The sequence below is a fragment of the Ochotona princeps genome, chromosome 5 (genome assembly GCF_030435755.1).
Source record: "Ochotona princeps isolate mOchPri1 chromosome 5, mOchPri1.hap1, whole genome shotgun sequence".
Classification (NCBI taxonomy): domain Eukaryota; kingdom Metazoa; phylum Chordata; class Mammalia; order Lagomorpha; family Ochotonidae; genus Ochotona; species Ochotona princeps.
The window spans coordinates 78,099,708-78,127,319 of NC_080836.1; the positions used below are offsets into that span (position 1 = coordinate 78,099,708).

The 27,612-nt window shown below is 41.3% G+C and overlaps 1 protein-coding gene across 36 annotated transcripts in view; it reads left to right on the forward strand.

Moving 5' to 3' along the window:
* The window catches only part of ABI2 (abl interactor 2), a 99,234-nt gene that overhangs the window by 16,462 nt on the left and 55,160 nt on the right, over positions 1–27,612 (forward strand). For 29 of the 36 annotated variants that reach the window (XM_036493015.2, XM_004576918.3, XM_058664878.1 and 26 more), the window contains exon 2: positions 19,693–19,860. In XM_036493015.2, the coding sequence (XP_036348908.2) occupies positions 19,693–19,860 (168 nt within the window). Of the gene's footprint in view, positions 1–19,692; positions 19,861–24,469; positions 24,546–27,612 lie in introns of those variants that run through there. The other 7 variants (XM_058664885.1, XM_058664886.1, XM_058664887.1 and 4 more) reach the window with 1 other exon arrangement.

The following is a 27,612-nucleotide window of genomic DNA, read 5'->3' on the forward strand; positions in this document are numbered from 1 at the left end:
TTGTTGGATTCTGTTGGCTAGTATTTTGTTGAGTATTTTTGCTTTTGTGTTCATCAGGGATATCGGTCTGTAGTTTTGTCATTTGTGTCTAGTTGGCTTTGGCAGAAAGGTGATGTTGGTTTCATAGAAAGAATTCGGAAGCTTTGCCTCCCTTTCTATTGTTTTGAATAGCTTGTGGGAGGGTGGAATAAGTTCTTGAAACATTTGGCAAAATTCAACATGAAGCCATCTGGTCCAGGACTTTTCTTTGTTGGAAACAACTAATTACTGATTCAATCTCTGTTCTAGTTATAGGTCCATTGAAATTTTTAATTACCTCGTGATTTATTTTGGTAAACTATATATGTCCAGAAATCTATCCATTTTTTTTGTAGGTCTGATTTGTTGGCTTGTAGTTGTTTATAATATTTCCTGAAAATTCTGTGCATGTTGAAGATATCCATTATTATGTTTGCTTTTTCATCTCTGATACTTTATATTCAAATCTTTCTCTCTCTCTCTCTCTCTTAATTGCTTTGGCTAGTGGTGTAGCTATTTTTTGTTAGTTTTTCTCAAAGAACCAGTTCTTTGATTCATTGATCATTTGTATTTTTCCTTTGGTTTCTATTTGTTTTTTCTTCTCCCTTATTTTGATTATTTCTCTTTTTCTGTTAATCTTGGGATTGTTTTACTGTTGTTTTTCTAGTTCCTTTAGCTGTACATTTAGCTCATTTATCTGGTGCCTTTCTAGTTTCTTGGTATAGACACTGATTGCAATGAACCTTCCTCTTAACACTGCTTTCACTGCATTCCTCAAGATTTGATGTGTTAATGCCTTCTCTTGTTTTTAAATGAACTTTTGTTTCCTCTTTGATTTCTTCTATAACTCATTGTTTATCAGTGGCATGTTGTTCAGTTTCCAAGCATTTGTGTATCTTTTAGGGTATTTCGATTTGCTTGTCTCCAGTTTCACTCCATTATGGTCTGAGAAGATGCACAGAATGATTTGATTTTTAAAAATTTGCTAACGCTTATTTTGTGGCCTATAGTGTGATCAATCCTTGAGAAAGTTCCATGTACTGAGGAAAAAAAAGGTGTATTCTGTATCCATAGAATGAAAGGTTGTGTAGATAGGTTCAGTCCATTTATTCTGTTGTCCAGGTTAGCTCTGTTGTTTGCTTGATGAGTTTCTGTCTTGTTGATCTGTCCGTAAGTCCCCCCACTATTATTGTATTGGAGTCTATGTCTCCCTTTAAATCCATCATTTCTTATTTCTTGTAGCTAGGTGCCTTGGCATTTGGTGCATATGCATTTATCGTTGTGATTTCTTCTTGCTGAATGGATCCCTTAATCATATGTGGTATCCTTCATCTCTTTTAATGCTTTTCATGTTGAAGTCTGTAGTATCTGATGTTAGAATGGCATTACTACCTTGTTTTTACTTTCCATTAGTCTGGAATATCTTTTTCCATCCTTTCACTTTCAGTTTCTACATACCTTTATTTGTGAGATGTGTTTCTTGTATGCAACAGATGGATGAGTCCTGTTTTTTGATCCAGTCCACTAATCTATATTTTTGGATTGATGAGTTTAAGTCATCTGCATGACGGTTAATATTGACAGGTAGTGATTTGGTCATTGGGTTTCTCATTGTTTGATTTAGGTTTCTTTTGTGGTTTTATTGGGTTGTTCTGCCCGTTTGCTTTTGAATTTGGTTAGGTGTTCTTTATATCAGTAGCGTATCATTGAACAACATCGGTAGGGCAGACATGATAGATGCAAAGTCTTTCAGTTTTTGTTTGATTTGGAAGTACTTACTTTCATTTTCAAATACAAAGGAAAGCTCTGATGGGTGTTATTCTGGGTTGACAGTTTTTCCTTTTAGAATCTGGAACATATTACTCCATTTTCTTCTGGCCTGTTGGTTTTCTTCAGAGAGGTCAGCTGTGAGTCTGAGTGGAATTCCTCTATAAGTTAATTGATGTTTCTCTTTTGTATATTTAAGTATAGTTTCTTTGTGTTCAACTGCAGAGAGATTGTTCATGATGTGCTGTGGCAAGGATCACTTCTGGTTGAGTATTCTGGATTCTCTGCTTTTCCTGTATTTGTTTCTCCTTCCTTTCTCCATGTTGAGGGAGTTATTTATTATGTCATTGAATACCTCTTTCAGTGCAGCTTCTCTTTCTGTGTCTTCAGGATCTCCCATAACCCCTAAGTTTTATCTTTTGATTATCATTTAATTTTTGTATGGTTTGCTTAGCGCCACTCAGTGCCTCTTCTCGCTCTGTTTCAGCATTTTCATATGTGATGTTTTTCAGTTCTGAAATGTTTTCCTCTGCCTCATTCATTTTATTATTGAGACTTTCCATTGAATTTTTAATTTGCTCCATGTAACTCTTCATTTTGGTTTGATTCTGTTTTACTGCTGCTGTTTCCTGTGTAATGCAGTCCTTGAACTCCTGCATCTGCTTCTGGGTGTTTTTAAGGAGCTTCATGTACATTTTTAAAAAATTCTTAATCCAGCAGCTCCTCAATGTCTTCATCAGTTAATTCTGAGATTGTTTAGGAGGCATTGATAATCTGTTTAATGTTTCTTGTGCTGCCTCTTTTGCCCTTGACCATTGCAATGCAGATTAACAGATTCTCCTCAGGGCCAATTTTTAAGCTGTGTGGTCCACAGGTCTAGTTTGTACTGATCCTTTTAAGTGCTGGTTTCAGGTTGTGTCACTTCCTCCAGCGAGTTTCAGATCCAGACTACATGCTGCACTCCTCCTGTGGCTTCTGCAGCCAGAACACCTGGTGGTATCATTCCACCCCTGTTGATTCTGTTGATTCTGTGACCCACCGTTGTCTGCTCAGCCTTTCCCCTGCTCGGTATCTAGGATTAGAGATACCAGGTGAGTCCTTAAACTGGATCACAGTGTTGTCAGTGGTACTTGTCCCTGATGGCAGAACGTGGAATTTTTCCTCTTCATGCCAGAACCTGCTAGTAGCTTGGTCTGGGGGCAACCTGTACCTTTTTTTTTTCTTTTTTCTTTTTGGATGGATCCTGTGGGATGCTGCATTGGTATTACTTTCCTGTTGGGACAAGTGAAACAGAAGTGTGTTTTCCCTGGGCTTAGAGCGTGTGCTGATTGCCATTGATCTGCCCCCACTTTACCGAGGGGCTTTTTCACTTAAAATGGCCCCCAATGTGGCCCTGTTTGGGAGGCTGGGTTGTGAACTTCACCCTGCTCCCACACCCATCCGCAAAGGCTCCACTGCTTTGTTTTGGCTCATAATTGGATTAAAAATATCACCAGGACTGGCAGTTCCATGGCTTGACTCAACTGTATTCCCAGTGACCTCCCATTCCCGGCTTTCCGCTTGTGGAGTTCCGAATGCTGCTGCGCTGTCTCTGCTGCTTTCCTGCCTCCACGGGTCCCCAGGTGTCCCCTCCGCCATCAGTTGTCCACTCCTCTACCCAGAATCACGCCCTGTCTGCCTCTCCACTGTTCTCTGTCCATTTTAACGTGTCCTCATCCTGTTCCTCCATCTTGTTTCCCGTGATGTATTAACCCACTATGCGGCAATACCAGTCCCAAGCTGTCTGATTTTTGTGGAAGAAATGAATATCATAAAGGAATTCTTTCTGCTATATTGGATTAAGTCATATTCTGTAAGACAGAGATCAGGTAGAAATACTTCAGGCTACAAGATTTCTGACATTTTTGTTTTAATGTTTACAGGGCTGTATTTGGGTTTTTTTCTCATATTGCTTTCTTATTCAGATATAAGCTGCCATAGTATTTCTTAGACTTTTTTTGTTTTTTCTTTTTTAATGTTTTACTATTATTGTTATTATTTTATAATACAGTTTCATATTCCCTTATCCCCTCCACAGATCCCTCCCCCCCAGTTCCTCTATATCATTACTAACATATAGTTCTTCATACTCAGTCATATGTCCATCATTGCGGGCCTAGACAATGGCAGAGAGTCCAGAATACTATTGTCAAGATATAGTTAATAGTTTCATCGTAAGTCCATCTTTGTCTGGAAGCAGAAATGCATACCATACTACATCCTCACATCTCAATGTTAGTCTCCATTTCACAGCTACCATACATCCCCTTAAATGAAAAGTTGTGATTCAAAATCAACAATAGAAAGAAAAGAAGAAATTTACAATGCCATGAAGTTAAATGACATGTTACTAGACATGACAGTCTCCATTATGCAACAACTGTACATTCCCTTAAATGAAAAGTTGTGATACAAAATCAACAATGAAAAGAAAAATAGAAATTTACAGTGCCATGAAGTTAAATGACATGTTACTAGACATGACAGTCTCCATTGCACAACTACTGTACATCCCCTTAAATGAAGAGCCACAAAACAAAATCAACATCCGGGAGAAAAAAGAAATTAACAACACCAAGAAGTTAAATAACATGCTATTAAATGACTAATGCGTAGCTGAAGAAATGAAAATCAAGAACCTTCTTGAAGAAAATGATGCCACTGCATGATCTACGAGTCATTGAATGGTTTAATCAGAAGGAAGTGTTTTGAAGAGATGAAACTGACAGAAAACAACAAAATCCATGTGATATTGTTTCTGCTGATCTTTGTTGAAGTGAGTCTCCTCCAGACAATAAACAGATGGGTGTTGATTTTTAATCCAGTCTACTAATCAATGACGTTTGATTGAGCTTAAGCCATTTACATTCAGGGTTTAATATGTATGGATGGTACTTTGGTCCTGTCCTTCTAGGAATGGGTTGTTCATTGGTTTAGTCTTCTGTTGTCATTTTAGTGGGATGTTCTTCCCATTTGCCTTTGGTTTTGATAGGTGCTATTCTTCTTCTCTGCCAAGAGAACATTTTGAAGTATCATTTGTAGGGCAGGTTTGGAAGAGGCAAATTCCTTTAGCTTTTCTTTACTGTGGAAGAATTTTATTTCATTTTCAAAGACGAAAGAAAGCTTTGCTGGGTATGTTATCCTGGGCCGACAATTTTTTTCTTTTAGAATCTGGAATATGTCACTCCATTCTTTTCTTGCCTGTAGAGTTTCCTGTGAGAGATCTCCTGTGAGCTGATTGGCTTTCCTTTATATGTCAATTGATTTTTTTCACGTGCACATGTAAGGATCTTTTCCTTATGTTCGATTGAAGAGACCTTGATTATCATGTGTCTTGGTGAAGATTGTGTTTGGTCAAGCCTGTTGGGAGTCCTGTGCCCCTCCTGGATCTTGTTGCCCAGTTCTTCCTCTAGATTAGGGAAATTTTCCTTTATTATTTCATTAAATACATTTGCAAACTCAGCTTCTCTTTCTGCACCTTCTGGGACTCCCATAACTCTTAGACTTGGCCTCGTAATAGTGTCTTTCAATTCTTGAATACTTTTTTTGGCCTGATCCAGCTCTGCTTCCAGCTTTTTGTTTGCTTCCCCCTGGTGATAGGAAATACCTTCCAATTCTGAGATTCTTTCTTCTGCTTGCTTCATTCTGTTTTGGAGACTCTCCACTGTACTTTTAATTTGCTCCACTGTGTTCTTGATTTCTGATATATCAGCCTTGATTTGCTTTATTGTTTCCTTAAATTCTTTGAACTCTTGCATGAGCTTCTCATTGTTGATCAGAATCTTTAAAATGAGTCTTATGGAGTCTGTGTGCCCCATTTTCTCGATGTCTTCCTCAGTTAACTCTGAGGTTGACATAGGGTTTTGTTCCCTTTCAGGGTAGGTTTCGGCAATATTCATTGTGTCTTTGTCTCTTCTTTTGCTCTTGATGATTGTACTTCTGGTTAGCAGAGTCTTCTCCTTGGGGTAGGTTTCTAAGCTGTGTCACCCACAGGTCTACAATGCGATTTTACTTGTTGCAGTTGGTACACACTTTGTGCTTGCAGCCACTTGTGCTACAACCTCCAGCAAGTTCCAGGTCTGGGTTCTTATGTCAGATTTCCACTGTGGTCTCCACAGCCCCAGCTCTTGGCTCACCTCTCTCCACCTCCTGTGATACTATGCTGAGGCTGCACTGTTGTCTCTGCAACCTTTCTCCACTTCCGGCTGGAGCAGGTGCCAGGATTAGAGAGACACCAGGTGTCCTATATAATTAGGTTGCTGGTGGCACTGATCTTGTCGGAACCTGTTGGACGTCAGGTCTGGGTGCCACACAGACCTATTTTGGCTGGTACGCTGCCACAGTCAGTATTATTTTCCTGCGGGACCAGTGCAATCCACAAGAACTCAGCAAGTTCTCGCAAGATCAGCACTTGTGCAGTTCACTATTGTCCCCTGCAGTCCCAAAGCTATTGCCACAGTGCCCAAAATGGCGCCTGACGTACCACCACTAAGGTTCTTGATATGCTGGCCGTCAGATCTGAGTGCTTTTCCAGACCTGCCCTGGGTGGAACCCGTAGAATGCCACGCTGCTGAAGTTCACCGAGTTAGAAATGAGCTCACTCCCAGCTCAGCGCATGCTCTGTCCCTTCCCTTGCCCTTTCCTGTTTACACAAAATGGTGCCCAATTCAGCTCTAGGGGGCTGACTGGGCTGTGAAATCCGCCCTGTTCTTGCACTGCCCATCTGAGATCTGCTGCTCTGTCTCTGCTGCTGGTCAAATCAAATGGACCAGCAGAACGGACAGTTCTTTGTCTGGGTTCACCTCCCGAGCTCCCAGTGAAAGTCCCTTCCCACCTGGTTGCTGGTGGAGTTATGGCTGCTGTGGAGTTCAGATCGCCATGCTGGAGTATCAGTCACTGCAACACCACACTGTTGTGTCCGCTGCTTTCCTGTGTCTGTCAGTCTCCAGGTATCCCTCTACTGTTGTTCTGTCCTTTCCTACAACCTGAAATATGTCCTCTCTGCTTCATCCTGGTTAAATGTTTTTCCGTCTGTATAAACGTGTCCTTACCCTATTCCGCCTTCTTGATTCCACTGTCTTAGACTTAATTTTATTATTTGGAATTCCTAGTTTTAATTGCAAAGGATAATCTATATTGACTTATTTAAAAAATTCTCATTCAAGCATGAAATTAGATACAAACCACTTATGATTAAATGTCATACAACAATTGTAAATTTAAACAGTGTAACTGAAATCAATACCATTTAACTCAGAAGTAGTAATGTGACAGATGCTGTGTTACCAAAGCTTAAGTATATCTTACAGTGTTTTTAAAGATTAATTCACTTTTATTTGAAAGGCAGTTTTATGAGTAAATGGAGTTCCTGGCTCTTGCTTTGGCCTGGCCAAGTCCTAGCTGTTGTGGGCAGTTGGGGAGTAAACCAGTGGATTGAAGATCTTCTCTTCGCTGTCACTCTGCTTCTCTCCCTCTCCTTCTCTGTCATTCAAATAAAAAAATTAAAAAAAATTTAAAGATAATTTATTTTTATCGGAAAATCATACATACAGAGAGGAGACAGAAAGATATCCCATCCGCTGATTCACACCCAAGTGGCTGCAACAGCTGGAGCTGTGCTTATCTAGAACCAGGAGCCTGGAGCCAGGAGCCTCCTCTGGGTCTCCCATGCGGGTGCAGGGTCCCAAGGCTTTGGGCTGCCCTCGACTGCTTTCCCAGACCAGAACTAGGTTTGTGGTTGTGACATGAATCAGTGCCCATATGGGATCCCGGCACATGCAAGGCAAGGACTATAGCTGCTAGGCCATCGTGCCAAGCCCATTTTTACATTTTTTATGCTAATTTGGGGAATCTGTTAATATTTTTAAGTACAGAGCTTCAGATACTTTCGTGCAAGATGTATATTATGAGGAAACTAGGTTTTAACAATTTTTTTGCACTCAAATTAATTTGTCTTGATTAAATTTTTTCACAGCCCTTTAATGTAATCTCAGCTCTAAAAATAATTACTGTAGAAATAGAAAATATATAAAGAAAATTACTTGGCTCCACACAATAGCCTGTGGCTAAAGTCCTGATCTTGTATGCACCAGGATCACATATGGGTGCCAGTCTGTGTCCTGGCTGATGCACTTCCCATCCAGCTCCCTGCTGTGGCCTGGGAAAGCAGTAGAGGGCAGCCCAAAGCCTTGGGACCCTGCACTGAATAGGAGACTCAAACGAGGTTCCTGCTTCTCGCTTCAGATCTGCTCTGGCCATTGTGGCTACTTGGGGAGTAAACCAGCAGATGGAAGATCTTTGTCTCTCCTCCTCTATGTAAATCTGACTTTTCAATAAATAAATAAATAAACCTTTATATGAGAAAGTAAATTACTGGTTCTTAAAGATTATGAATCTTTGGGAAATAATTATTTTGGTATCATTCATAGCTGTTCTTAGGATTTTTTTCCTTTTAAGATTTATTTTCTTGAAAAGATAGAATTAATAAAGAAGGAGAGAGAGAGAAGGTCTTCCATCCACTGGCTTACTCCTTAAATGGCCACAGCAGCAGAGGCTGGGTCTTTGTTGGGCTGAAAACAGGAGCCGGAAGTTTCAGCTGCATGTACCATGTGGTTGGTGGGGTCCAAGTCTGGGCCAGCTTCTGCTTTCTCAGGTGTGTTAGCAAGGAGCTTGATTGGAAGTGGACCAGACGGACTCAAGCTGGTGCCTGTATAGGATGCCAGCATTGTAGGTAGCAACCGAACCAAATGGACCAAAGCGCTGATCCCCCCCATAGTTTTTGTTTGTTTGTTGTGTTTTAAGATTTGTTTATTTTTTTTTATTGGAAAGGCAGGTTTACAGAGAGGAGAGACAGAGATTTTCTGTCTGCTGGTTCACTCCCCTTAGTGGCCACAACAGCTGGAGCTAAGCTGATCGAGAGCTAGGAGCTTCCTCGGAATCTCCATGCCAGTGCAGGGTCCTAAGGCTTTGGACCATCCTCCACTGCTTTTCCAGGCCACAAGCAAGGAGCTAGAAGGGAAGTAGAGCGGCCAGGAGTGAACTGGCAACCATATATGGTCCTCTTGCATGTAAGGCAAGAACTTTAGCCACTAGGCTACTGTGCCAGGCCCACCCCATTACTGTTCTTAAATTGATTCCACCCTATATATTAAAGTTGGGAAATCCATGTAACTTTTTGAATCATCTGCCCAGGGTTCCCTAATGTGAAAAATTTGAACAAATGAAAGCTAAAATGGAAGAGTGGAAATTTTCTTTTAACTAGAGAATATTTATTTAAAATGTTAAATATTTAATTTTTATAAGTAAGATTGATAAGTACAATTCTTTATGTAAATTTAATGGTAAATTATAATTTATAGCATATTTAGTCGTAAATATCTGCCAGAGTCCAGCTGCAGCTGAGTTCAGAACTCAACAAGGGTGCGTGGATGAGGCATAAAGAGGAATGAAATGGACTACAATTCTATGATCATCGTGGACAATGCAAGAAAGCTGTCTGCTTTATTTATACAGAACCAGTCAAACTCCAGCTCAGGCTTTTTACGTCATGGTCAAGTGGGTGTTTGTAAGGATAATTCTGCCGTTTGTTTCACCTTAAAGTAGGATGTTATCCATCTTGACCCTGTGGTCAGGAAGTTCTCAATAGATGGTGCATATCAATCAGTAACACATTCCTACTACAATCCTCATTCTACAACTTAATCTTGAATCTGTTAAGGGAGGAAATGCATCACAGAAGGAAGGACCTAAAGATCAAAGAAAGAGGGACAGAATAGATTCCCACTACACCTGGGGATGGAACACCCTGGGTTAGTATATGGTCAATGGAGGCAACTGTAATAAAAGGCCCTTTGGCTAAAACGGTATCAGCAACATCAACTTCCAAGCTCACATTGGTAGTAGACATTAACTCTGCAGAGGCAGACAATGCCGGAATAGATTACAGAATTATCAGTGGGATTGTCAGGTGTCCATGCAAAGGGAGGTGGAGCTGCATTCAGGTGGTGGTAGAGACATCCATGGGACCCTGCCAAACAGTGGGAAATTCCTTGCGGCCCTGCCTGCAATGGAACAATACTCTTCACACCTTCCTATCTTCCACACCCATCACGCGTACCCCAGCAAATATCTTAAAAATTTAAAGCAGTTACAACTTAGGAAAGTAGATATATGTAATCCCACAAGGTTCATAAAAGTATTTTGAAGTTTGGTGTCAACTCTTGTTTCAACATATGATAAAAACAAATTAATTAAAAATTAAAATTGAAAAGAAAAATGCTGAGAGTGATTTTTAACACCTCTCAAATTAAAATGGTTTTACTTGATTGTTAGTTATTTCTTTCAAAAAGTTTGATACCTTCACTTTCCTCACCAGGGAGAAAGACATAGAGGTTTATTTGGGTTTCTGTATTCTGTTGATGAAATGAGATTAGATTGGGAATTTTAGGCTACTGGGTATCCAGCCCTGTGTCCCATGTTGGAATACCTGGGTTTGGTTCCCAGCTTCTGTTGCTGACTCCATCTTGTATTGCAGACCCAGGATGGCAGCAAATGATAGCTCCAGAACTGGGTTGGTTCTCCAGTTGGTTCTCCACCAACACGGGAGGCTTGGGTTGGATTCTCAGCTCTTGAAGCTTCAGTCTGCCCGGCCCTGGCCTGGGGCAGGTGTCTGGGGAGTGAACCAAGAGATGTAGTCAGGCAGTCAGTCAACCAGGCAGTCTGTGTCTGTGTCTTGCTCTTTGTGACTCCTCCCAGCTGCTTAGGTTTATGCTTTTAGAAAATGGCTTATATTCACAACTATTATTTTGTTGGTCACAATTTCTCAGAGTGGTCATTTTGAATTCTTATTTACTTCCTAATAGAGGAAACACAGAAACAGACTCTTGTCTAAATTGACATTACAGTAAAGGGCTATGCTAATATTAACATAAATGGTTTCTGGTTCAGAAGCTTTTATGCTTTCTGTTGAGCTGGAACTTGGGCGAGATGATGTTTGACAGCAGCATAGAATGTATAATTACCATTGCTTTGCTGCTAAGAGTTTGAAACAAATTAGCCACTTTCTGCTGTGCAATTTTTGTAGTTTCAAGTGGGACTTGTGGTTCTTGGCAGTTTATGTACTGTAGAGTTATTACACTTAAATTTTTGGTGAGAAAGGATTCTTTTATTACTTTTATTGAGTACCATTTTTTACCATTACTGTATTAATACATTAATCAGAAATTTTAGCCACATTTTACATGTTAAAGGAAGAATTAAGGGAAGTAGAAACAAGTATACCGGACTTTAGTGTGCTGCCTTTCCAGTGACCTTGGGACACGTGGCTAATATTGATCAAAATACTCACTGCAAGGTGGATGTTTTTGTGGTGCAGCACATTTAGCCCACTGCCTGGGATGACTGCTTCTACATCAGAGAGCCCATTTTGAAGATCAGCTCCTTTATTTCTGATTCAGCTTCCTTCTGGTGGTCCTGGGAGGGAGTAGGTGATGACCTCTGGACTCCGGTCTCTGCTGCTCACATGGGAGACCCAGTTGGAGTTCTGGACTGCCATGCCTGGCCCCACCCTGGCTGTTGCAGATATCTTGAGGAGTGAACCAGAAGATGGAATCTCTCTCTTTCCAATATATAATCTACAGAAGAGAGAATATTTAACCATTAAAAAAATGAAATGCTACTATTTGCAGCAAAATATATGAGACTTGGCACTGATGCAGTGGCACTGCCTGCTGATCCTATAATTTCAGTGCCTGCATCCCACATGTACTCTGGTTTGAGTCCTGGCTGCCCTGCTTCTGATGCAGCTCCTTACTGATGGTTACAAAGGTAGTGGAAGATGGCCCATGCCCTTGGGTCCTTGTACCCATGTGAGAGACCCAGAGGTAACTCCTGGCTCCCAGGTCTGGACGTTTGTGACCTTTTGGGGAATGAACCAGTGGATGGAAGATCCCTCTGTAATGCTTTCAACTAAAATAAATATTGAAGAAAAAACAGGACTGGAGGATATTATGTTAATGAAAATACATGAATTACAGGCAGACAGAGCACTTATTTTCTTCTATTATATGTATGATCTTTTTTTTGTAAGATTTATTTTTATTGCAAAATCAGATATACTGAGAGAGACAGGAAGATCTTCCATCCGATGATTCGCTCTCCAAGTGAACGTAATGGCTGGTGCTGCACTGATTTGAAGCCAGGAGCCAAGAACCTCCTCCAGGTCTCCCACATGGGTGCAGGATCCCAATATTTTAGGTCGTCCTCGACTGCTTCCCCAGGCCACAAGCTGGATGGGAAGTGGGGTGGCTGGGATTGGAACTGGTGCCCATATAGGATGTGGTGCATCTAAGTCAAGGACTTTAGTTGCTAAGCCACCGCTCTGGGCCCCTATATGTACAATCTGAATACAGAGTGTTGATTACTAAATGTTGGGAGGGATGAAAACAGTTTGGATTAAAGAAATTAGGGGAAACTGATTGTGGTTCAACAGTTGTGACAAATATTCAAATAAGAGATTTTGTAATAGGGGATGTAGGATGAGGGGTATATAGGAGTTCTTTGTTTAAAAAAAATCCTATGTCTCATTTTTGAAATAACGACTTCAGAGTTATGTGTATATGTACAAAGATGTGACTGTTCAGCAAAAAGCTTATTCTGTAGGGCTTGGCGTGATAGCGTAGTGGCTAAAGTCCTAGCCTTGCACGCACTGGGATCCCATATGGTCACTGCTGCTGCTTTTTTTTTTAATTATTTATTCTTTTTAATTCATTAATTACATTGTATTATGTGACACAGTTTCATAGGTACTTGGGTTCTCCCCACCCCTCCCCAAACCCTCCCACCATGGTGGATTCCTCCACCTTGTTGCATAACCACAGCTCAAGTTCATTTGAGATTCCCCCATTGCAAGCATACACCAAACATATAGTCCAGCATCTTATTGTCCAGTCAAGTTCAACGGCTTCTTAGGTATACCCTTTCTGGTCTGAAGACAGAGCCAGCAGAGTATTATCCCAGTCAATTAAAAGCTCCAACATACCATCAGCAAAAATTTACATCATTATGGAATTAATTGACATAGTAATGAGTAACCAATATGTTAAAAGTAAATGCGGGTTCCCAGCCACCTTCTGTGACCACCTCACTTACATTTCAATTTTAGTTTATACACAACATATAACATTCATAACATGTTATACATAACATCATATCATCTTAAATTAAGGCAAACATGTGGTATTTAACCTTTTGGGATTGGCTCATTTCCCTTAGCATTATGGTTTCCGGTTTGGCCCATTTGGCCAACAAAGAACTGCATTTTGTTTTTTTTTTAATAGCTGAGTAGTATTCCATGGAGTAGATGAACCATAGCTTTCTTATCCAATCGTCTGCTGATGGGCATTTTGGCTGCTTCCATGTTTTTGCAATTACTGATTGTGCTGCTATGAACATAGGGGTGCATGTTGGTTTCTCATAAAACAATTGTTCTGGATATATTCCTAGGAGTGCTATTGCTGGATCATACGGTATGTTGATTTTGAGTTGTTTGAATATTCTCCATACTGATGTCCATAGAGGCTGTACCAGCCTGCAGCCCCACCAGCAGTGGAGTAGGGTTCCCTTTTCCCTGCAACAACGCCAACAAGTGTTGTTGGTGCTTTTATTCATGTGGGCCAGTCTTACTGGTGTTAGGTGGTACCTCATTGATGTTTTAATTTGGATTTCCCTTATTGCCAGGGAGCTTGAGCATTTTTTCATATGTTTATTTGCCATTTGGGTTTGTTCCTTTGTGAAGTGTTTGCCCATTTCCCGTGCCCATTTCTTGAGTGGCTTGTTTGTTTTGACATTTTGGTTGTTTTGTGGCTCTTTGTATATTCTGGAGATTAGCCCTCTATCACCTACATAGTGCGCGAAGATCTGCTCCCATTCTGTGGGTTGCCTTTTTACTTTGTTGTTTCTCTAGCTGTACAGAAGCTTCTTAGTTTGATGAGGTCCCAATTGTTTATTTTGGTCTCGATTTCTATTGCTTTTGGAGTCTTAGGAAGTGAGGGCCTACCCCTAAGTGTTGCAGTGTGTTTCCAACATTTTCTTCCAAAAGTTTGAAGGTTTCTGGATGTAGGTTTAGATCTGTTATACATTTAGATCTGATCTTAGTGTATGGTGAGAGATGTGGATTTATCTTTTTGTTTCTGCAGGCTATTAACCAGTTGTCCCAACAGCATTTATTGACCAGACCTTCCCATTTGCCTGGATTGTCGTTTGTCTTTTTTGTCTTTTTGTCAAAGATTATTTGGCTGTACCTGTTTGGGTTCCCTTCTGGTGTTTCTATTCTGCTCCATTGATCTTCCTCTCTATCTTTGTGCCAGTACCAGGCTGTTTTGATAACCACTGCCCTATAGTATGTCCAGAGGTCCGGAACTGTGATTCCCCTTGCTAACTTCCTGTTCTTCAGGATGGTTCTAGCTATCCGTGGTTTTTTGTGTTTCCAGATGAACCTTTGGATCATTGTTTCCAATTCCATGAAGAATGTTTTGGGCAATTTGATTGGGATTGCATTGAATGTATATATTGCTTTTGGCAGTATAGACATTTTAATGATATTGATTTTACCTATCCAGGAGCATGGGATGTTACTCCATCTTTTGAGGTCTTGTTCAGTTTTTTTTTTTTAAAGTAGTTTGTAGTTTTCTTCAAATAGGTCTCTTACATTTTTGGTTAGATTTATTCCCAGATATTTCATACTTTTCTCTGTTATTTTGAATGGTATCTTGCTGGTTAAATCTTTTTCCATCTTGGGGCTGTTCGCATACACTATGGCTGTTGATTTTTGTTCATTAATTTTGTACCCTGCCACTCTACCAAACTCTCGTATAAGTTCTAGCAGTCTCTGTATTGAGTCTCTTGGCTCTTCTACATAAAGAATCATATCATCTGCGTATAGTGAGAGCTTGACTTCTTCGTTTCCCATTTGGATTCCTCTGATTTCTTTTTCTTGTCTTATGGCCTCAGCAAGTACCTCTAGGACTATGTTGAATAGTAGTGGAGAAAGTGGACATCCCTGTCTTGTTCCAGATCTCAGTGGGAAGGGTTCCAGTTTTTCTCCATTCAGTATGATGCTGGCGTTGGGTTTTTCATATATGGCTTTAATTATGTTGTGGATTTTTCCATCTATGCCTACCTTGGTTAGGGTTTTTAGTAGGAAGTGGTGTTGGATTTTGTCGAAAGCTTTTTCTGCATCTATTGATACTATCATGCGATTCTTGTTTTTCAGTTTTTGGATGTGGTGTATCACATTTATGGATTTCCGAATGTTGAACCGTCCCTGCATTCCAGGGATGAATCCTACTTGATCTGGATGAATGATCTGTTGGATGATTTTTTGAATTCTGTTGGCTAGGATTTTGTTGAGAATCTTAGCATCAATGTTCATCAAAGAGATAGGTCTGTAGTTTTCCTTCTCTGTTAGTTCTCTGTCTCGTTTTGGGATTAAGGTAATGTTGGCTTCATAGAATGAGTTTGGAAGGGTTGCTTCTTTTTCTATTGTTTTGAAGAGTTTGTAGAGGATTGGGGTTAGTTCTGTTCGGAATGTTTTGTAAAATTCTGTAGTGAAGCCTTCTGGGCCTGGGCTTTTCTTTGTTGGGAGGTCTTTAATCACTGATTCAATCTCTGCTTCAGTTATGGGTTTGTTCAGGTCATTTGTTGCCTCTGGGCTAAGTTTTGGCAGGTGGTAGAAGTCTAAGAACTTTTCCATTTCTTGGTGGTCTTCTGATTTGTTGGAGTACAGTGCTTTGTAGTAATTTCTAATTATGGCCTTAATGGTTGCGGTGTCTGTTGTTATGTTGCCTTTTTCATCTTTGATGCTGTTAATTCTTGCCTTCTCTTGTTTTTTCTTTGTCAGTTGGGCCAGTGGGGTGTCTATTTTGTTTATCTTCTCAAAAAACCAGCTTTTTGATTCATTGATTTTGTGTATCTTTTTTTTTTATTTCTATCTGGTTGATTTCCTCCCTTGTTCTGATGATTTCTTGTTTCCTATTGTGTGTGGGGCTCTTCTGCTGTTGTTTTTCCAATTCCTGGAGGTATGTGTTTAGTTCCTGTATTTGGCGCCTCTCTTGGGCCTTGACATGAGCTCCAATTGCGATGAGTTTACCCCGTAGCACTGCTTTGGCAGTGTCCCACAAATTTTGGAATGTTGTGTCAGAGTTTTCATTGGTTTCCATAAATTTTTTGATCTCATCTTTAATTTCTTCTCTGATCCATTGTTCGTTTAATAGCATATTGTTCAGCCTCCAAGAGCTTCTGTATTTCCTGGGGCATTTTGAATTGCTGATTTCCAATTTCCTTCCATGGTGGTCTGAGAGGGTACATGGTATGATTCCTATCTTTTTGAAGTTATTTAGGTTTGCTTTGTGTCCTATCATGTGGTCGATCCTGGAGAAGGTGCCATGCACTGCTGAAAAAAATGTATAATCTGTGGCCTTAGGGTAAAAAATTCTATAAATATCTATCATGTCCAGTTGTTCTATTGTTTGTATGAGCTCTGTTGTTTCTTTGTTGAGTTTTTGTTTTGTTGATCTGTCTATAGTTGTTAGTGGGGTGTTAAGATCACCCACTATTATTGTGTATATCTTTGTCTCCCCTTAAGTCCGTAAGTAATTGCTTCACGTAGTTAGGTGCGTTTGAATTTGGTGCATATATGTTCACAATGGTAATTACTTCCTGATGGATCAGTCCCTTCACCAATATATAATGTCCTTCCCTGTCCTTTTTGATGTGTGTCAGATTGAAGTCCACATCATCTGAAATTAAGACAGCTACCCCAGCTTTTTTTTCTCATCCATTGGCATGAAATATCTTTTTCCACCCCTTCACTTTCAGTTTCTTAGAATCTCTTCTGGTTAGATGTGTCTCTTGTAGGCAACAGATAGTTGGGTGTTGTTTGATAATCCATTCTGTTAATCTATGCCTTTTGATTGGTGAGTTCAGGCCATTTGTGTTAAGAGTTAAAATTGAGAGGTTGTGATTTTGCCCTGCCATACTTGTTTTTGTGGGTGTTGATATCTGTGTAATTGCCCTTCTTGTGTGGACTTTAGTGGGGAGACCTTCCTGTTTGCCATCTTTGCTTATGATTCACCTCCTTTTTTTCTGAATTTAGTGCATTTCTAAGGAGATTTTGTAGAGCTGATTTTGTGCTGGCATATTCTTCTAATTTCTCTTTGCTATGAAAGTATCTGATTTCGTTCTCAAATTCGAATGAGATCTTTGCTGGGTACAATATTCTTGGTTGACAGTTGTTCTGATTCAGGATTTGGAAGATCTTTGTCCATTCTCTTCTTGCTTGTAAGGTCTCTTCAGAGAAGTCAGCAGTGATTCTGATTGGTTTTCCCCTGAATGTGATCTTTTCTCTGCTTCGTACTTGTCTCAGGATTCTTTCTTTGTCTTCGTTGGAGTGGAACTTGAGCACCATATGTCTGGGTGAAGATCGCTTCGGGTCATATCTGCTGGGAGTCCTCTGACCGTCCTGGATTTGGGCTGGGTTCATGTTCCAAGTGTTTTGGAAGTTTTCCTGTATAATTTCGTCGAGCACCATTTGCATTCCTGACTCTTTTTCCGCTCCTTCAGGAAGGCCAATAATCCTAATGTTTGATTTTCTGAGGTTGTCTTTCATTTCTTGTATGGTCTTATTGGCTTTGTTCAGACTTGTCTCCAGCTGTTTAATGAGCTGGGTATGTTTGTTTTGTGTGTCTTCTGTTTCAGAGATCCTCTCTTCTGCTGTATTTAATCTGTTGGTTAGGCTCTCAATTTTGTGCTCTAAGTCAAGGATTTTACTTTTCATTTGTTGTATTTCTGTGACTATGTGGTTTTTGAATTCCTTGAAGTCCTCCCAGTTCTTCTCATTGTCTCTGACATATTTTAACATTATTTTTTTGAATTCCTTGTCTGGTAGATCTTCCATGTCTTCATCTCGCATCTCTGAAATAGACATTGGCTTTTGATCCTTTATTGGTGGGATGTTGGCTCTCTCATCTGGATCATTACCTTTTCTGGTATTTCTTCCCATTGTGTTAGTGTTTCTTTTTTGAGAGACCTAGGCACCAGTGTGCTGAGGGGTCTCCAAGCACTATCCTGTAGAGATTGGAGTCTGCAGGCGTGGAGTAGCAGAGTGTGGGAATTTTCAAGGCACTTTTGGTGCATCTCCAGAACACTGGACCTCAGGGCGCCACTTCCAGGGCCCAGCGGATTCAAAGCGCACTCTCAGGTCGTCCCCTACAGGTATGCTACCACAGGGCGTGGGGGAGTGAAGGCACTCTGTGTGCGCTCCCCCTGTGCGTGGGATCACAGGGCTCGGAGGATTCTATGTGCTTTCCCAGTGTGTCCCCAGTGCCAGGGACTGCAGGACGTGGAGGTTCCAGGTGCTCTCTGGGAACGCCTCCTGCACGTGGGTCCGCAGTGCCCTCCTGGTGCGTCTCCCAAGCACGGGACTATAGGGCATGGGGTGTTCTAGGTGCTCTCTGGAAGTGCTTCCTGTGTAGGCCCGCCCACCCCAGCGCTTGCAGGGGACCGCCCAGCCCAGAGGCGTGCTCAGGTTCCTGTGGGACAGCACTGCCCAGCTGAGTGCCAGACCGCAAAGGCACGGGGGAGTATTCAGTGTGCCTTTTGCCTTTCTCCCAGACACAGTTTTGGCAGTTTCAAGGCATTCGCCCTGTGTCCCCACACACTGGAATCTCGGGGGGGGGGGAGGGGCGGGGAGATGAGCACCAAGGGTGTTCAGGCTCTGTGCATGCCCCTGGGGGGCCAACTCCCGGAGCCTCCGACCCACCACTGTCCCCACCCAACTCACTCAAACCTCAGGTTCTTGCAGTCTGCCTCTTCCTCTGGTGGGGACCTTAGCTGCGAGTGCGTCTCCTGGCGACTGCGTCCGGTGCAGGTCCTGGCGGGTCCCAGTGGGACCTGGTGACTGTGGCGGGTGCAGGTCCTGGCGGGACGTGGCGACTAGGTTGGGCGGGTGCCAGCGAGTCCTGATGACTGCGGGTCCTGATGACCGCAGCGGGTGCAGGTCCTGGCGGGTCCTGGCGACTAGGGTGGGCAGGTGCCAGCAGGTCCTGATGACTGCGGGTCCTGATGGCCACAGCGTCTTCGGGTCCTGAGGACTGCGGGTCCACTGCGGCTCTCAGAGGCTGCACTCAAAGGTGACTCAGCAGGTCAGGAGCAGAAAGCCGTCTTCCCTGCCGTTTGTTTTGTTTTGTTTTTCCCTGGTTGCTCTTCCAAGTTGTGTGGATTTTTTTGGCTCCACACTGTCCAGGGAACTTCCCGTTCTTCTCCCTGTAGCTCTATGCTGTTCCACTTATGCTTTTGTCGCTTTCTAGCCCTCTCTGTCTGTGAGATCTTTCACAGCCTTCTTCCTATATCGGCCATCTTGCGAGTTTTCTCGGTCACTGCTTCTTGTCCCATCCTGTTCCTTGCTTTTGGCGTGGGAAAGCAATAGAGGATGGCCCAAAACCTTGGGACCCTGTATCCACGTGGGAGACCTGGAAGAGGCTCCTGGCTCCTGTCTCCTGGTTTCAGATTGGTTCAGTCCCAGCCATTGCAGCTACTCGGGGAGTGCATCAACATATGGAAGCTCTTTTCTGTCTTTCCTCCTCTTTGCATATCTGCCTTTCCAGTAAAAAAGTAAATAAATCTTTAAAAAAAAAAAAGCTTATTGGATTCAGTTAATAGGTGGGTTTTGGGTTAATGTGATGCTGATCATTCATTTTTGAACTATTTTTGTATGTGTAGGTTCAGCAGTGAAATTTTGTATGAATACTTTTGTGGTCTAGTTTTGTAGTATTATCTTTGACTTAATGATGATTGGTTTCTTTTTTCCTGTAGTCTGCAGATAAGCAGCGTGCTCTAGAAGAAACCAAAGCCTACACCACCCAGTCCTTAGCAAGCGTTGCCTATCTGATCAACACTTTGGCCAACAATGTGCTGCAGATGCTGGACATCCAGGCCTCCCAGCTGCGAAGGATGGAATCCTCAATCAATCATATTTCCCAGGTGAGACCACCCTGGCTTCCTGTTTGCTTCTGAGGAGAACTTAACGCTGCAGACAGCTCGTTGATAATGCTGTCTTTATCAGGCATATGTGCTTTGGAAGATAACACCAGTGTTTGCTTGCTTCTTGAGTCTGTGAGCTTGTGGGATGGTTTTCTTTGTGATTTTGGCAGGAAAGTAGATTTTATGAAAAATTCAGTTGTCAAGGTAACACCATCAGCTCTGCAATGAATATTTTCCCTATTCCAGTTTTGCCACATTTCACACACCTTTATTGTTTTAAAAGTAGGAGTTCTATAGTTTTAGTTTTTGTTTCTACTGATGAGGTTTACATTTACCGGAAAAGAATATCTTGGCAATATTTAAAAGGCTAAGTTGTCAGCAGATGTTAATAAAATTTCCTTACACAGAACTTTTAAAGTAATTGTGAAGTTTGTTCCCCTAGGAAAGTCATGCTCATGGGTCCAGTGCAGTGGTGTGGGAGGCTGATCCTCCGTCTGCAGTGCTGGCATCTCGTGGGCACTGGTTTGAGTCCCAGCTGCTTTGCTCTGTATTCTGTCTCCTTGCTAATGGAGGATGGCCTTACTCTGGTCATTGTGGCCTGTTGGGAAGAGAGGCAGAAGATGAAAGCTTAAAGTCATGCTCATGGAAATAAAGACAGACAGACAAACCTTTTCTCTGCTGCTCAAAGCTTTCCCCTCTTAATACCCTGGCGTGTTTTCTTGCCATGTGTTTTTTCTGTAAACAGTTTTAAAAGTATACCTGTGATTGTAGTTGATGAATTTTGGGTCCTGCTCTTTCAGCTTGGTGTTAATGCAGTCATGTTTTCATTATACTTTAAATTCTTCATAAATATTCATTTTTTTTAAAGATTCACTTTTTTAAAATTGCAACGTCAGATACACAGAGAGGAGGAGAGACAGAGAGGAAGATGTTCTGTTTGATGATTCACTCTCCAAGTAGCCACAACAGCTGGAGCTAAGTCAGTTCGAAGCCAAGAACCTGGAACTTCTTCCAGGTCTCCTAAGCGGGTGCAGGGTTGCAAGGCTTTGGGCCATCCTCGACTGCTTTCCCAGGCCACAAGCAGGGAGCTGGATGGGAAACAGAGCTGCTGGGACATGAACCGGCGCCCATATGGGATCCTGGGGCGTTCAAGGTGCGGACTTTAGCCGCTAGGCCACGGCACCGGGCCCCCATAAATATTCTTAATAGTGGCATGATCATCCTTATATTTTGGAACCATCTTAAGTGATACTTCAGTGAAAAACTAATTCAACTGCAAAAGGCAATTTAAAAAGCCTTGGAGTGATATTTACAGCATTTATTTTAAAGTCAGTGAATAGAAAGAGGCTAGTGGGGAGGGGTAGGTGACTCAACCCCTCTTCATCTGCTGATTCTTTTGCTACATGGCTGCAGCAGCCAGAACAGGGCCAGGTCAGCCAGGCGCCAGGGACTCCATTCTAGCTTCTCTGATGAGGGGCATGGAACTGTCGTCTGCTGCCCTCCCAGGCTTGTTCACTGGAAGCTGCGTTGGAAGCAGAGCATATGGGATTGGAACCGGCTTTTGAGACAGAATGCTAGCATTGCATACTAAGGCTCAACCATCTGCACCTTAATGCCATCCCTGACACTGCCCGTGTCTTTTTGAAAAGATCTTTGAGGTTTTCTAGTTTAGCATTCTTGTCATTTGAGTAAACTTAGTAGCTTGCTTGCTTGCTTGCTTGCTTTGCTTCCTTCCTTCCTTAGTGATTGGAGTTCTTCTGGAATAAATAGGATTGTTAAATTCGTATGTAGCTGTGTTTGGCCTATATTGAGAGTTAGGATTTTTTTGAAATCAAGTATTCGAACCATTTTAGACAGCCTAAAGTTTAGCAGATTTATGTAATCAGGTAAGAAAATATTCCAAATAATTAAATCATATGTGGTAGACCTTGTATTTTGGCTCTTTGAAAGTTTAACACTCTGGTTAAAGGGAGTTCTTCTTCTTTAGCATTATTTAATGTAAGAATTTGCTTTTATAAAGATTTCTTCACATACCTAGAAACTTTTAAAGGATTTGTTTATTTTTATTTGAAAGGCAGACTTACAGAGAGAAGCAGAGACAGAGAGACAGAAACCTTCCCTCTAATGGTTCACACCCCAAATGCTGCAATGGCCAAGGCTGAGCTGATCAGGAGCCTGGAGCATCTTCTGGGTTTCCCATTTCAGTGCATGGGCCCTTGGGCTTCAGCCATTCTTTGCTGATTTTTCAGCAGGGACCTGTTCGGAAGTGAAGTAGCCAGGCCACTAAAATTGGCTCCTGTGAGGGAAGCTGATGCTACTGGCAGGCAATTAATGTGCTATGCTACTTGTATCCATAGATGTGTTTATATCTTACTGCTTAATGTATTTTTCTCTTTAAGTTAAAAAAATAAGATATGGTGAAGTTTAATGAAAATTTTATTTCGTGAGGCCATTGAGGGACTTGTTCAGTGGCATTTAAAATGCTGGAATAAATGAACTTTGTTTTCTGCAGAACAAGGAAGGTTGACAAATTGCTTAGCTGTTAGCAATTTCAGAGATTCCAACTGAGGGCTTTAAAAGTTTTGCATGTTTAAAGTATTGGCAGAGGACCTGAAAAATGAAAGAGCAAATGTAGATGAGAAATTAATATATTAGTGTTCTGAAAGGGGAAGGGCGTTTTAACTCATCGGTGAGGGAAAGTAGGAGAGATGGGAGATGAAGAATGACGGAAAAAAGAGTCACTCAGGTTTCTGCTGTGGATTCTGAAATTGCTAGTTTGGAAAGGCAAATAAGCTCAAGGAGAAGGGTGAATAATGCCAGCTTAGATGATAAGGATATGGATTGATTTAGTTAATAACAACAGTTTTTTTAACATGTATTTTTATTGCATTTCATTTTTTTTAAATTAAGTACATTGCATTATGTGATACATTTTTTATGCACTGGGATTCCCCCCGCCCCTCCCCACACCCTCCCCCCACGGCGGATTGCTCCACCTTGTTGCATTTCCATAGTTCAAATTCAGTTGACATTCTTTCATTGGAGGTATTTACCAAGCATAAAGTCCAGCATCTTGTTGTCCTGGTAAGTTCAATGGTTTCTTGGTGAGATCATCTCTGGTCTGAAGGCAGAGCCGGAGAGAGACTGGTTGATAGACCAAAATAACAGTCCTTGGTTAGAGCTCTCTTGGGGCTGGTGCTGTGGCAAAGGCGGCTAGTGATCCATCTGTGGTACTGGCATCCTGTATGGGCTCTGGTTCATTGTTCTGCGTGATCTAAATCCATCCAGTTCCCTGCTTAGGACCTTGGAAAGCAGCAGAGGATGGCCGATGTCAGTGGGCTCTGCACCCGTATGGGAGACCCAAAAGAAGCTTCTGGCTTTTGATTGGCTCAGTTTTGGGTATTGCAGCCATTTGGAGGGTGAGCCACCAGATGAACATCTCTTTCTGTCTCTTTCTGTAAATTATCTTAAAAAATATGTCTTTAGTTAAAACAATAAATTTTGAACCTTTATGTGTAGTTGGATGTCTTGAGGGCAGTTTCTGCAGAATTGACACACAGCTGGTACGTGTGTAAAAGGATGTCTTAGTGTGTTGGTTGAGGGGTTGAATGAGAAATGGCCTAATGGAAGTTGTATCTAAGGAAGAAGAGTAACTTTAAGAATGTTATGTATTTTGGGCCTGGTGCAATGGCTCTGTAGCTAAATCCTTGCCTTGCAAATACTGGGATCCCACATGGGTGCTGGTTTGTTTCCTGACTGCTCTACTTCTGGTCCAGCTCCTTATTTGTAGCCTGGGAAAGCAGTCAAGGATTGCCCAAAGCCTTGGGACCCTATGATTGGCTCAGCTCCAGCCATTGCAGCCACTTGGAGAGTGAACTGGCGGGTAGATCTTTCTCTCTGTATTTCCTTCTTTGTGTATATCTGACTTTCCAATAAAAAGGTAAAATAAATCTTAAGAAAAAAGAATGTTATATATTTTGTGCTATTTGCCTTAAAGATCAAAATTTTCAATTCTGTTTAATATACAGGTGTAATTCTCTAAAAATCATTGAATAATAAAACTTGTACTCTTAAGACTGGAAACAGAAGAAAATAAGTTTTGTCTCTAAGTATTTTTTTTTCTGCAAATACTCAGTAAATACTGCACTAGACAGATTAGCAACTTTCTTATAAGCTCAGGTGGTAAATGTTTTAAATTTGGGCCATGTATGTTTTCAGATTTGAATTATTTGTGTGTTTTTCCCAACAGCTATTTGAAACTGTTAAAATCATTTTTATCTTTTGGAGTCCGTAAAGCAGGCTGTGGGTTAGATTTGGCATGTAGCTGAAATTTGTCACTCCCATGTCCAAACTTTTTTTTTTCCAGACATTTGATTGTTTCATTATTATTTCAATGGTTTTTATTGTTAAAATATTACATATTTTTTAAAGGGAGCCTAGGGTTTCTTGACACAAGATTCTAGTCACAGTTTTGGACAAAAATACTAGATTCTGAGAATTTGTATAAAAGATTGAGTTGAAAAAAATGGTTTAGTCATATTACAGATGTTGTTTCTAAGTTTATTGGGATGGCAACAGCTTTCAGGATTGTTTTTAAGGGCTGTGTAAGACCAGTGATGTTAGATATACAGGTTAGTAAGTTTTTGTCGAAGTATGCTTTGGTCTGTGTTCTGAGGCAGAACCTTGTCTCAGGATCCAAGTGCTTCATCAGTCTTTGTCTCGGTGGAGAGGAACAGGCAGAGCAGAGGAGGGCTGGGAGGGAGCTAGGTTTCTCTCTGGCTTCTGCTGACTTCTGTGACCTTGAACTTCTCTGAACTTTGGTTTTCTCATCCATGAGATTGTAACAGGACTAATTAGATGGTAGCTGAGCTGCTGTTTTTTGTGGACTACTTACATTTCTGAGGTTCTGGCAAAGGACCTTGATTCATATTTGCTTTTCTGTTTGTTCTATTGGCCTTGCCATCCACCTCATTCTGTGTCCACCGATTTCAACTCTGTTCTGGTTTAATTGAAACATGCTAAATTATTGTGAATTGGAAACTGGGGGTTGAGTTTATCAACTATGTTTTAGGAAGAATGCATACAGGAAAAACTGATACCTTCTTAAAATCAAATATTTTGTTAAAGAAGACTTTATTAGGAATACATAGTATGAGACTATTTTTGGTACCAAAGGCAATATAGTAGTAAGTAGCTTACTGATTCATAGCACACTCAATTTATTCATAAAGCAGAATTAAAGAGTTTTAAGATTTATTTTCATATGAAAGAGTTATGGAGAGGGAGAGACAGATCTTTTATTTTTGTTTAAAATTTAAAAAAAGGGCCCAGCGGCGTGGCCTAGCGGCTTAAGTCCTTGCCTTCAATACCCCGGGATCCCACATGGGCGCCGGTTCTAATCCTGGTGGCGCCACTTCCCATCAAGCTCCCTGCTTGTGGCCTGGGAAAGCAGTTGAGGACGACCCAATGCATTGGGACACTGCACCTGCGTGGGAGACCCGGAAGAGGTTCCAGGTTCCCGGCTTTGGATCGGCGCACACCGGCCCATTGCGGCTCACGGCTCACTTGGGGAGTGACTCATTGGACGGAAGATCTTCCTCTCTGTCTCTCCTCCTCTGTGTATATCTGGCTGTAATAAAAAAATGAATAAATCTTTAAAAAAAATTTAAAAAAATATGTTTTTTTTGTTGCAAAGTTAGATATGCAGAGAGGAGGAGAGACAGAGAGGAAGATGTTCCATCTGATGATTCACTCCCTAAGTGGCCACAATGACTGGTGCTGCGCCAATCTGAACCAGGAGCCAGGAACTTCCTCCAGTGCAGGGTCCCAAGGCTTTGGGTCATCCTGGACTACTTTCCCAGGCCACAAGCAGGGAGCTGGATGGGAAGTGGAGCTGCCGGAATTAGAACCTAGGATCCCATATGGGATCCCGGCACGTTCAAGGCAGGGACTTTGGCTGCTAAGCTACGGCGCTGGGCCGTGTTTTAAATTTTTATTTTGCGTGTTAGAGTTCCATTGGCTCAGGGGTTTCTTCCCTTTCTACCCAAGAGTTTTCTTCTGCTGGTTCACTGCACAAATGACCTCAAAGGCCGAAGCTGGAAGCCAGAAGCTTCCTCTGGGTCTTCCACTTGGATGCATATATAGCAGGGCCCAAGCACTTGGGCTATTATCAGCTGTTTTCCCAGGCCATTAGCAGGGAACTGGATTGGAAATGGTATAAATGAATTCAAACCAGAGCCCATATGGGAAGGAAACGCTGCAGGCAGAGGCCCAAGGTGCTATGCGATGGTGGTGACCTTTGGAATAAATTCTTGGCATGGATTACTATAGGTGTCAAGGGTGGTAAACTTTTAAAAAATTCAGTCTTTAGCTTTGTTGTTTTTTTTTCCTGGTTCTTTGGACTCTTAAAATAACTGAACTTTTTTTTCTTAAAACTAGTATTAGGGGGAAATTTTTATATTAGAAATTAAATTAATACTATACTTTTGAGCATGCATAGTTTTCAGAATAAACTTTTACTGAATACTTGTGTATACTTAAAGTTTTAAGTCAGTATAACTGTGTTTAAGGATGAATGCTATTTGTCGTATCCATGAGCTTGTGTCTGTTTCTGCTGTTTTTTAAAGTTTATAGAATAATATTTAAACCAAAGGTCTTACAAACTTGTAAGCCAAGATTCTTCTAAGGCCCATTGTTTCTCTTAGCTAGTGAAAATAGTACTGTCTGGCTTTGTAGTGAAAGATTGAGAGGTCATAAAGCAACAGAAGGAACCTTAGGAGGGTAGGGTTCTTCCCGTCCACTCCAGAGCTGGCCAGGAGCTTTTGCGCAGGCATTGAGTTACTTTGGAGAGGCAGTCATGGAGATGGAAAGGGGTGATTGTAAGGTTTTACAGAAGTGGAAGTAATTGTTCACAACAGTTAGGTACTGAAAGGCAATAGAAAACATTGAGGAATCTAACACATAGGTTAATTTTCTATTTAAAAACTTGATATTTGTATATATGTGTATATGTTTTGAAAAATTCCAAATTTGGAATGAAAGAAATAGCACTGAAAGTTATCAATATATAAACATGTTTATTAAGTATAATGTGTATACTTAGTACTTCCCCTTGTTTGGACTTTACATCATGTTGTTAGAAATTCATAACTGAAAATGCTTATTTTATGAGGGATGTGTAGTTTAAAACATATGCATCATTATATAATTAAATGCTTTTTTGAAACATTATGTTACTATTGGGATTTGAGACATTTGAAAACACCTTCTTAGGTGAGTTAATGCACTGTAACTGTTTAATTGCAGATGTTTTCCCACACTGATGGGCAGCTAACTGAGGCAGTGCTATCCAGGAGAGTCAACTCTAAATTACCTGCGGTAATGGGAAGCAACAATGCATGGATAATCCTGGAACAAAACATTTTATACATCTGTCACAAAACACTTTAAACACTGTCATCTGTTGTGGCCTGAGCGTGTGCTTGGGTTCTTGAGAGCCACGTGGGAGTGGGGCTTAGGCTGCAGAGCCGCTCAAATCACTACGGTCATGACAAAGCAGCAAGAGATGTCCTGTCGGAAGCCTGGGTTTGGCAGTTTGGCTGAAGTGTCATGGGGGGAGCTTGCAGCATGTGAGACCAGCTTGGAAATAGAGGTGAAAGGATGGGACACTAACAAGGGTGGTAGGAAAGTGGGTCTTTAAATTCTACACAGTTGGAGTGCTATTTTACGATGCAATTTTTAATAGGAGCTGTA